Raw genomic sequence first — 13,179 nt, 5'->3', positions numbered from 1 at the left:
TAATAAATAAAATAGAAATTATAAAATAAAGTGTGCAATATATATAAATATATGTTTCAAAACTAATTCTGCCTATCCTCTCCATCATTACAAAATCAATTAAATTATTCCAAAGATATCAAAACTTAATCAAAATAGTAAGGTAAACTTAGAGTTAGAACTATGCTGCAAAACTTTCTCTATATATCAAAGTTTGAATTTGAGTGACGTCAAAATCAATATTTACCATTAGAAATTAATAATAAGATTTAATAATAGAAGAAACATTGCCTACAAACTTTGTAAATACCTTGCTTTTTAAACTTTAATACATTATTAGTTACTACTTATGTGTAAAAAAATCAAATGATAAATTTTGATAAACATAGAATGGGATCAAGTAAAAATCGTAAGTATGTTGCCCACAAATTTAGAAAGCTCATCAGACAAATTAAATTACATTTCATTCTTAGTTACATCTTAATAAAAAAAATACTAAGCACAAAAAATTTACAATTAATACTATGTTGCCACGAAACATAAAGAAACACATCTTACTTTTTGAATCCTATTGCAGCAGCATTTAATTAGAAATTTAGCTTTTTTTTAAGAAAATTTTGTAAGAAAATCGTATTATTCAAGAACGAAAAAATAGTATTATGCAATACAAACTGTATATATCTGTATATATCTAACTGTATCCTATTACAAGAAACTAATCCAATTTGGCATACATCTTGTAAAAGTATCAAGAATCCTATTTAATTTACCGCACCACCGCCCGCCTGTGATATAAACGAATGAAAAACATATGACACTTACATTTTATTTTATTTTATTTTTTCATCTTGGTTGTGAATCCATATTTGTGATGACACAAATAGAAATCATGAAAGGACGACGAAGGATAACAGTATAAATCTCGGGCAGAGCTAACTGAAAGTGACTCAGAGGGAAAAAGACAAGAAGGATGATGATGTACCCGGAGTACCTACTAGATGTGCATTTTGTTATAGTAAATGCAGTTGCTCTTTTCTGGATTATAATTTTTTCAAATTGTGTACAAGTATAGTTGTGAAAAATCAAGTATTAAGATGTGTGTGTACCTCGTACACTAAAGATTCTTGTTAACTTCCCGTAGGGTAAGTTATAGTAATCGCAAAAAAATCGAAAATGAAAATTTTTATATATCTTTACGTTTCAGAGGTTTCTGAACATTTTGGCATACCTTAGAAAAAATGGATGTATGTGTATGTGTGTGTATGTATGTATGTATGTACGTGTGTGTATGTATGTGCGGATACAAATTTTCGTCGACGATTTCGGGAACACGGATCAACCGATTTGAATAATTCAAAAAACATTCGATTCGTATTGATAAGGAGACGTGCTGATTAGTTTTTGGCGAAGGCAGGTCCAGCCGTTCCAAGATACGGGGCAAAAAGTGCCAAAAACGGTAACTCAGTTTTTAAGAGAACGGAGCGTCCGATTTTAATAATTCAAAAAAACATTTGACTTGTATTGACAAGATGAAGAATTGATCAAATTTTCATGAGGGCAGGTCTAGCGGTTTCGGAGATCTAACAAAAAAAGTAAAAAAAATGCCATTTGGCGGTCAAAAATGATCATTAGACATATGCACATCAAATTATCAGATATTTTATAGAGATTTTAACAATAAGTATAAATTTTGTTTGCATTCCTATGGGTTCCGTACCATATTTATTCGTTAGACGTCGACGCGGCGCTTACGCGCTTTGACATTTTGTCTCTATGCAGTTAAAGCAGTACGATTGTTTTGAAAAAAGATCTTCCAAAATATGCCAAAATAAAGAAAACATTATTTTTTCCAAAAAAATTTAAAAAAAAAAAAAAAAATTGATTTTTTTTTGAAAAAATTTTTTTTTCAAAAAAAAGTAATTTTTTGTTTTAATTTATCGAAGTAAATTTGTTTTAAAAATGTCAATCGTTTTTAAAAAAATAATAATTTTTGGTACGGGAAGTTCCAGCAATTTGCCTTAAGGCACGATGCCTTAATTGCCTTAAGACAGAATTCCACTTACAGCTAGTTTTTATTAAAAATAGCCTATTTTTACCAAAGAATAAGAGTATAAATCTAAAGCAGAGCTAACAGAAAGTGACTCAGAAGGAAAAAAGGGCTAAAAAGATGATGTACTAGATGTGCATTCGTGGTGGTAATGCATATGCTTCTTATAGCTTATGATTCTTTAAAATATAATAACAATAGTTGGTGAAAAATTTAATATTGAAGTAAAAGCCCAAGTCGTACACAAGAATCTCGTTTCTGTTAATTTTAAATATGAGTTTCCTGCATTTTTCCAAAAAATGCATATTTCCTGTCGTGAAAGTAAAAATATTATTTTTCAAAATATTTAACAGAACTTCATTATTTCCCAATTTTCAGTATATAAAACATGTACAATTTGTTCAACCGCTTAGATGACTTGGTCTTTGAAAAAATTGATCTTTGATGGATTTGTTGAAATTTACTAAGATCTTTTCTCATATTTTTACGCTCATTTTTTTATGATCAAATTGAAAGAATTTGATTGGCTACAGCGTAAAAAGTCTAAGCTCTCTGTTGAAAATACGTTATTGCTATATAAGTCAATCATTAAACCAATCTGGACCTACGGAATTGAGCTCTGGGGATGTGCTTACAAATCAAATATAGCTATAATGCAGAGAACTAAGTCAAAAATTTTACGTACAAGACTTAATTCTCCGTGGTACGTTACAAATGAAACCATTCGCAGCGATCTCAACATGAAAACGGTGCAATTAACGTTCAAAGAATTTAAGGAAAAATACAAAGGTAAACTGGAATCACATTAAAACCCATCAATAGGCGACATTTTACAACCATTCGGCGTGAAAAGATTAAAACGTCAATGGCCTTTCGATTTAGTCTTAGATTAGTTTCAATATATAATTATCTTTTTAATTGTTAAACTAAGAAGATCTCATCGGAGTTCTTCTTACATATCGCTCTCAAATATTGTCAATTTAGCTTATAGGAATTCATATGTATTTCTGATTGCTGAATAAAATAGAGTTAAAAAAATATTTTTACGCCAATAATAAAAACAAGATTAATAAATGACATCTATTATAAATAGGATTGCGACAATCTAGGACAAAGAAGAATTTACCTTTCTCTTCAAAAACCGCTCTAAAGAAAATCTTTTTTACAATTCACAAAAAACACAATTAATTACACTACTGTTCCAGTATACTTTTCTCAAATAACTATAACTATCCTATATTTAATCCTCAATCTAAGATTGAACGATCTAAGAAATCCATCTCCAAGGATTTCCATCGGCGCCGACTGGACTGGACGCCCGTCAACAACTAAGACTGTTTTGCTGCCGAACATAATTTGCAAACTGTCGCACTTGATGAGGTTAATGATGAAAAACTTAAGGAAACTAGAGAAAATACTTATAAATTGTGATTTATAGCAAAGCAAATAACGGGCAGATTGAAGAAGTAGAAATAAATCATCTTCATTAGAGTTGGAATTAATTGTTTGTTTTTGCGAATACCGAGCAGTGTTCCAAAAATAAATCATATTCGGTTACACGATGTAGTATCATTAGGTTCTTTCTGAAGTTACATTTAATATATGTGCAATTGATAATAATAAAATAAACATGGTTTATTTTAAAAAGATTGGGCGTATAATTATATAATTAGTATTAGACAATATCAATTATTAAATTCTAACTAAGATATAATTAATAATAAATTCATTTTTAAGGTATGATAAAAAGTTCATTTTTTTAAATCCACTTGGTATATAAAATTTGCAGAAAAAATGGTTATACTAGATTTATTCTTCAGGTTCTATTTTTTTTTAAATACAATACCCACAAACAAAATTTTGTGTTTTTGTATCATTTGTAGTTAATATATTTATATATATATATATATATATATATATTAGAGTGGTCCTTAATATGGACATTTTCGAATTTCCTTGCTCCCAAGGGCTCAAATGGTTCCAAATTGATAAACAATTCTCTGAAAGTATTAAGCTCTTAATATTGTCTTTTAAATAGAGCGCAATTCAATCAAAGTTTTGTATGGAAATAGCATAAAAGAATTTCAAAAATTATGCAGAGCGTCGAATTTTCAATAAAGAATTACACGAATTTTTACTTTTAATAAATTTGTCGCTAATTTATACATAAAAATTTTTTTTTTGAATTTTCAAAAATTTTTCCATGCTATTTCCATACAAAGTTTGATTGAATTGCGCACTATCTAAAAGTTAATATCAAGAGCTGAAACTTTCAGAAAAGTTTTTTATCAATTTGGAACCATTTGAGCCCTTGGGAGCAAGGAAATTGGAAAATGTCCATATTAAGGACCACCCAAATATATGTAGACATATGTATATATAGTTAAATATATTGTATCTAACAACGATGCTACAAATGATACAAAAACACAAAATTTTGTTTGTGGGTACAAAGGCTATTGAGTTATGTGTTGTTTATAATAAATATATGCAAAATGCATTAGTTAACAGTTATAGATATCATTAGATAAACGTCATAAACAGTCTGACAAATGTAATTACATAGATTTGATGATTCTATGTTCGTAATTAAACCGCTGCGGCGTCACATATGGTTCATATAACATGAGACTAATAACCTGCATTTACGTTTATTTATAACAACGCCCATAATAAACTTTAAGTACACACAAACATACACACACACACACATATATATATATATATATATATATACTATATGACACATACTAATCAAAGACATACACACTACCAAAACCATTTTACGTCCAAATTACAGATTTATCTGGAGATTAAGGGGCACACCTAGTGTAACAACCTAAAAACGGCAATTTTTGGAAATTAAAATAAAAAAAACTAGTGTATCTATCTATTTAAAATTTTGAGGGTACATTTACACATGTTTTGAAAAAAGACAGTAAAATTTTTGACATAAAATATTAAATATTTTTGAAATGACACAAAAGGCAGCACAAAAAAGGTCCTCCACTGCTGGAATGATTGCAACATTCTCCGTTGATAAAACATTAAAAAAAATTCTCGTTAAACTAAAACGTATTGTCTGTACGATGACCCTCGGGCTAACAAAAAAAAATTGACAAAATGGCGGCATGTTGAAGAAAAAAATTTTGGCCGTTTTTGGCATGCCAAAATTCGATTTTTGATCAGATCAAAAGACTGGAGGGTCATCGTATGGAGAACTATATAGAAGAGATGCAAAAAAAATTGGTAGCGATCGGATCATTTGACTTCGAGTAATCACTCCAGCAAATTCGAAAAATGCTGTTTGGGGGCGTCCATTAATCACGTGAGGTTTTTAGGGGGAGAGGGGGTTTGATAAAAAATCACGAAATATCACTTGGGGGAGGGGGGGTATAGTAATTTTCACGTGTATTTATTTGTTAACTGATTTTTTTTAAAAAATTGAAACATTTACAAAAAGATTCAAAAATTTAAGTTTTTTCACGCAAATAAAAATACACGTGATGTTTTTTCACGCAAATAAAGATACACGATGGGGGAGGGGAAGTAATTTTGAATATCACCATATATCACCAAGGGGGAGAGGGGGTCCAAAAATCTTTAAAAACTCGCTCACGTGATTAATGGACGCCCCCTTTCGGGAAAAACGCGTTTGGATAAAATGATCGTTATACTATATACTATGTATATACTCTTTTAAATGGCTGTAACTCAAAAACTATTTAAGATATCGATTTAAAATTTTAGTATGTTATTTTTAAAGGTATAATTTATTTGATATTTTCACACTAGGTGTGCCCCTTAATCATATAAAAATGCAAATAGATATTAATTTTTTGTCTCTATTTCTAATTTAGATATATGAATCCTACCTCGAATTTGTATTTCTGCGATCCGATGCCAGCGCGCTGCTTCTGCCAGAGTCCAGAAGGCCTGACGACCACGGCCTGGTGCACCACCCCTGGCGGACAGAGCTCCTGGAGGGCCTTCAGAATAGGTTTCGCAGAACCCGTGGCTGGACCCCGCATGTCGACTATCACAGTGAAACCTATGGCCCTTACATCGTCACTGGAAGAGGAAAATAAAATTTATAAATAATAATGAATATAGTACAATAATATATAACAATAAGGGGACGTTCAATAGTCACGTGATCGATTTTTAAGGATTTTTGGACCCCTCCCACCACTTGGTGAGGAATCGTTCAAGTATTACGTAAGCAGGTTTATCACAATTATTTACCCCCCCCCCCCCAACCCCTTGTCAGCAAAAGTAAGCAAAGCTCTTACCCAAAATTGCCCAAAATAAGCAAATCAAATACCCCCCGTCCCCTATAGTGCTCACGTAATACTTGAACGGCCCCTGATATCGAAAATTAAAAAACTTGTCTTCACATACAAAACATCTTGAGCTTAGATAGAGCATATTTCTTAACTATCTCGGTACATACTTTTAACGTAATTATATTTTAATATCGATTTAAAGATATCTATTAAATATTAACTATTAATCAGTGGTTTCCAACCTTTTCGTACCTCGCCGCCTCGTTGTTATAAATAAAATCGTTACGCATCCATTAATTAAAAAAAAAAATCATAAATATTCAACTGATATTAGAATTTAATTATCAGATTAAAAATTAATATATAACATTATGTAAAAAAAATAAATAATGAATATATTCATTCATTCAATTTTTATTCAATTTCAGAGTTTTTGTTTTATTTTCTAAAATAGTATTATTAGTAAACAGTTGAATGCCCTCTGGATACAGCCTCGCACCCCATGAGAGAGAGCGACCCATAGGTTGGGAACCCTGCACTAACCTGTATATCTATCATTATTATAAGTTATCTTAAAATAAATGTTTAGTTAAACCATTCTTCGCATTTAAATTAAAACAAACGAATTTGTCATAATCTTAAGTGTTTTCCATCAGAAATGGATAGGCACACGATAAATTTAAAACAATTTGTATATCATTGTTAAATATAATTGTTTATTCAAAACATTGTTTTCAATATGCTGCTTGTTTTTGTGAAAAACCTTTCTTTTCTAAATAGTGCAGTAAATGGAACATTTAAATTCAAATTACTTTCTTTATATATAGTACTAATAAATGTATGAATATACCCATAATATACCTATAAAATTAAATATATGCAATTGAATTTTTTTCCTAAGTGGTAATTATGTTATTTCAGCTGGAAATCATTGTTTTTCTTTAAGAGTTGAAATGCAAAATTTCAAATATACAAAATATACATACTGAGGGGCTCGTGCATATGAGTTGAAATTCTACATGTAGTACAAGGGGTTCATATGAGACCATAATCAATAATTTCCCAGAGCTAGAAATATGATATATATATATATATTATATATATATATATATATATATATATATATATAACATATATGAATATTCAAAACCAATAGTTTGTTTGAAAAAATATTCATAATAATTCTTGGGGAAAATCTTGACCACTTTTGATACTCAAGATAATATTAGAAGTTTATATAGGAATACAAAAGAAAAAATGATCTCTGATATATATATATATATATATATATATATATATATATATATATATATATTGATCTAATTGCAGAAATATAAACTTTTTTATTATGAAATTATTCCATTCAAATATTGGCTACAAAGCACTGTACACGTTTTAAATTATACACAATAAAACAAAAATAATATATAAATCATTTGAGTTATCATTTCACTTATCATATTTATGCATCATATAACAAGTTGCCCATTCAATCATTTTCAGAGATAGAAATCTAGCCTACAAATCACTTTTATAGTATTTTTTATTATCGTTTTGACCAAATGCAGATCCTTGAGTGTGAGAGCAACAAATCCTGTGCTCTTTTTTCGAGCTTTGGTTCAGGATGGTACTCCTTATATATTGCTCCTTTCACCTGTCATCCTTCATTTTTATTTTTTTATACATTTTACTTTTCGAACTTTTACCTACTTATTTTTGCTACTAATTTCATGTATTTTCACTTTTTTATAAATCGTCCAACATTTGTATTTTTTCTTTGTCCAAGTTTTTTTGAGTTCAGATATTTTCACAATATGGATTGGATTCAGTTTCGTTTTCTGTCTGATTTGTTCAGATTTACTCAGATTTTTATTTTCAAAAAAAAAATGGAAGAAATCAAGTAACTCGGACAACCACAAAACTAAATTAAACCAAGTGTATTATTATTATCAAAACTATTCTTAAGAAAATCCTAAACATGATTTTTTTAAAAATTAACATAAATCTAGTTACCCCAAACAGATTTTCCTCGTTTAAATCTGTTTCAATATAAGCTTCTGTGAGAGAATATTTTTTCTTTAAGAAAAATGCGTAATATGTATTCTAAGCGTTCGCATCTTCAACAATAAATGCCTCTCCGAAACAGTTATGCTCAAACCTTCTTCCATTTACATATTCCATTACCCCTTGATAGATAAACTATAAAGAAATTTGGTTTAAGGGTTGGGAAAAAAAAGTATGATACTAAAAGATTGTATGAATCCTGTTATGGTTATGTAGACATACTTGAGAGGATCGAAAAATTCGTATGAGCTTTTATTTCACAAATTTATCAAAAAAGGTGAGGATAAATGACCCAGATAATAGAAATAAAAAGAAGAAGCCTAGTGATATACACAGGGAAATATACACCCAGAACATTATTAATTATAATTTTTAACAAATGCATAATTTAATTTTTAATGATTTTTTCTAATTATATATAATTGAAAATAAGTGCACAGATATTCAAATGTATGTGTGTATAATGCATGTGTATATGTATGTATGTACTTAAATACCAAAGTTTTAAATAGTTTAAGTATTTATAAAAATATTTACTGTAATAAATATTTACATACCGATATTTACATTGACAATGGGTCTGACTGACAAAACTTTAATTAGTTTACATCATTAAACCTTTTCTCACAGGTTTATATTATTTTAAGGAGTTAGTCTTGACTATTAACTCTTTCACTATGCAAAATTTCATCAAAATCCTTTCGATTGAAAATCGAAAGTGTTCCTCGTGAAATGTAAGTATGAACATATAGTATTATTTTTTATTAAATGAAAAAATAAATGTTTTCCTCCCCTGCTCTATATCATTCGCCTTTAAGAATATAAAGTAGAAGAATGAGAGTCCACAAAGAATGTCAGAGATTTAATGATAACAGCAGAAGTTCTCCTGCTGATTTGGAATTATGCGAAACAATTCTGCTGCTATCTTTATGAAAATGTTTTAGCAATAAACTGAAATGTGATTTTCATTTTAATAAAATATAAGATATCGTTAAAGAGGATAAGATAAAGAATGAAAATAATATAGAAATACTTTCGATTCAATTGGCAATATCTTAAGGTGCACTTTGTGGCAAATGAAAAATCTATCAATTATAATATTAGCTGCTGGTAACCTGCATATATTTGTATTATTCTTTTCCTATTAAATTAAATCAATCAGTCTTCGATAATTAATTAATGAGTCAACTTCCAAAACAATCAAACGACTTTAATTCTTCTTGGTAACAACCCAAGCTTTTATTCTCAGTAATGAACTCTACGTATTTGTTTGTAGATGTTGCCAATAAAGCCAAGAAATGTAAGTAATTAATTAAGGAAATTAATTAAGACTTATTTTGTTTATATAAATTTGAAACAGAAATTTAATACTGTTGATGTAAACTGTAAATTAATATTACTGGAAAAGAAAATCTATTTGTGGCTTTGTGGAAATTCTATACGTTGTGATAAAATTCTAGCTTTAGCTAATTAATTTTAGCTAATTTGTATACCATTTGTAAACTTCAGAACATTTTTCTATATAATATATATTAATAGTAATCAAAAGATCATATTGATTTTGTATATTGTATGTAGACTCTATATCATTCAATCAATGTATCACTTTTGTTCTATTCCATCAAACTTTTAATTTAATATAAATAAAGTATCAAAAATTAAAAATATTGTAGATTTGGGAATTAAACCTTAAGTTTAAAATATAGACAAAATTATATTTCCACCTATTAAATACACCTTCCTATTAAATTTTCAGTAATAATTACCTTAATAAATTATCTAAATATAAAATCCAATTACAAAACCTAATAAATCACATTTTATACTCCCTCCTTCCTTTTAATGAGTCCATTTTAAATTATTGGGCAAGTCCTGCTATTTACTTTAATTACTATTCGGAAAATGGGTAGACATCTGCCTTCCACAAAAGTAAAGGCCAAAGAAAATGGATTTCACAGTTTGCTTTTAATGAAAATTCTCGACTGAAACGTTTTCCCGTACAACAATAGTACAGGTGGGTGATAAAACGATTAGATTTCATGTTTTTGTACAATTCCAGAAAAAAGGATTAAATCTAGGTATTGGAAAATGTACAAATGTTACATTTTTATTTTTGTATGTGATATGTTTGATAAAGGTGTAGTAAAAATTAATTTTTACATACTTAATTACTTACTTTAATTTTTTACTTACTTACTTACTTTCTTCATGTACTTAAATAATAATAATAAATAATAATTAGTTATTTAAGTACATAAATAATAAAAAGAGTATTCCCATTACCAAGATCCCAATCGTGGGAAGATTAGATGTTCAAAAACAATACACAGAAATTTCAATTATTAAACACAAATATTGCAATTTATTGACGTTACAATTGTGAGCTTCGGCGAGTCCCACGCATGTGTTCCCAACCTGACACGATGTGCCATTTTAGGGTAGCTGACAGTTCAATCGCCCCGGAAATTAAATTCATAAAATCATGAAATTTTTGTGGCAAAATGTACATTCAAACTACTTTTATAGATATATGTGATTATAGATAGTATCATCTTTATACATTTTATATAGGAACGAGCGAGACTTAAAAGTTCGTGGGTAAAACGGTCCAACACCAATATCTCCAAAACAGGTGAAAGTAGAAATTTTTCACAATAATGTTTGAAAGTAGAGGGAGAAAGATGCAACATTGGACTAATAGCAGCAGATCAATGTATTTATTTTATTTTTAGAATGAAATAAAAATTCTGGATTATTTATTACCAACTTGTCTTTTTTCCAAGTCAAATATTTTAGCACGTTGAATAAGTGCGAAAAAATCTAAAGTAATTATCGTGCACCCGTTAAATGCTAGAACGCATTTCTGCTCCTTGTTTATTATTCTGTAGACATAGACGTGTGGTGCATAATAATAATTATAGTAATTCAGAACAATGGACAATGGAGTTAAATTACAATAACACAGCTTAAAATAAGAACTATATTGTAAATAAGACACCGAGATAAGTTGAATAGATATTTCACACTTGTTAGAAATTAAATATTTTGCTTGAAACGGGCACTAATCTTTTGATTAACTTTAAATCATTTAAACACACCCTTAAAATATTTTGATTTAAATTTTTGTGGCTGCCGAACAGTTAGCTATTAAAAAGTCAATAATTTTCAATATTTATGGAATATATTCAATATATTGAATATATTCATCATTACCGTATTTAAAAATAAAAAGACTAACAACTAACGAAGAATCCCGATGGCGATGGCTGCTTACACATCTTTTGCCCTCTACTTTCAAATATTGAAATTTTGAGATCATATAATCCCTATATAAGGAAGATGAGATTTCGTCCTTGGATCGATTCTTGACAATTACATACAAAAATACGAAAAGTTCATTAGAAGTTGTATAGAAATAGAATTAAGTAGAATTTGAAAATAGTTAATATGAAATTAAATATAATTAGAATTGTCGAATTGAATTTGAATAAAATTAGAAATAAGAAGAAAGCAAGAATTAATTAGAACTGGAGAAGATCAGATTTAAGTTGAATTATTTGAAAAAAAAATTAGAAGCAAGAAGAAAAAATTAGAATTCAAGGTCAGATTTAGAAGCAAAAAAGAAGAATGAAGAAATCAGTTGGAAGAACATTAAGATCCTATTCAGAATAGGATATATATATATAAAAAAGATACTGTAGAATATATATGCAAGATAATGTTGAATATATAAAGATGATATAGAATATAAAGAAAATATGAATTGTTGTAGGTGGCTAAATGCTCTAGGTAAGCGAGCCCAATAAAATTAATAGAAAAAATCAAGTTTCATCTTTACAAAGTAAAACTCGTATCGATATACTTAATTCTGAACATGATATACATTTTATATTTTATAAAGATTTAACAATATCAAAACATAAATAATTTTATTATTAAATCATTCAGAAACGACATTACATTCGATACAATTTCTTTTGACCAATTCTTATAACAGATCGTTACGCATGTCTTGTTCCTCGGCATTTTCAAATGGAATCGTCAATTTTCCAATAAATAACGGTTTTGTGATATTATGCTAAATATATACTAAAGCAAAAGATACCGCTTGCGAATTACAAGTGATTTTAAAAAATATAAAAAATACAAGAATATGAAGCCAAATTATAAAGTTGTTTCAAAGGGCCGGTGGAGCACGATATACTACAATATAAATATTTTTTACAGTAAGAATTTACACTGAAGATGAGACATATCGCGGTCTCGAAACGACTATAATTTTATTTGTAATTTATTTGTAGTGTGTTCATTAAGATATGTAAAGATTTTATATTTCGTTCCACTCATCATACAAAATTCTACATACATATAACTATATACATTAGAAGTACAAAAACCAATGGCTCTTTCATAATATCCACTTGTTCTATCTACGCAGTATATCAAAACTGAATCAATCTATTTTTAAAACTCTTACGTCTCGATTTTCGATTCGTTTCGAATTTATATATATACATATATATTATATATATATATATATATATATATATATATATATAAAGAAAAATAGTATTTTCGATTTTCCTTTATCGGGCATATCTATAACAAATGACTGGCGATTTATAAATCACTCGAGGCCAATATCGGACAGAAAAGTCTGCAGTTGACATTTCCTTCAAATTTCATGACGCTCCAATAATTCCCACAAGAGTCGGATACAGAAGCTAAAAGTTAGGAAACACTATCTGTTATGGAAATATATGGGTACAACTTTATCATAAAAAAGAGGTAAAAAACTGATAA

The 13,179-nt window shown here is 28.5% G+C and overlaps 1 protein-coding gene across 1 annotated transcript in view; it reads right to left on the bottom strand.

Annotated features, from left to right (window-relative positions):
- LOC113363907 (kalirin) overlaps nt 1-13,179 on the bottom strand; it is a gene marked incomplete at its 3' end in the record, with an annotated part of 377,607 nt that overhangs the window by 260,846 nt on the left and 103,582 nt on the right. The window contains 1 exon segment of the mRNA XM_026606388.1: nt 5,902-6,097. Coding sequence (XP_026462173.1) covers nt 5,902-6,097 — 196 coding nt within the window.

This window comes from Ctenocephalides felis, unplaced genomic scaffold (genome assembly GCF_003426905.1).
Source record: "Ctenocephalides felis isolate EL2017-DRISC unplaced genomic scaffold, ASM342690v1 CF-g0.4_SCAFFOLD_00845, whole genome shotgun sequence".
NCBI lineage: Eukaryota > Metazoa > Arthropoda > Insecta > Siphonaptera > Pulicidae > Ctenocephalides > Ctenocephalides felis.
The sequence above is the reverse complement of the archived record's forward strand: the minus strand, read 5'-3'. Positions and strand labels throughout refer to the sequence as shown.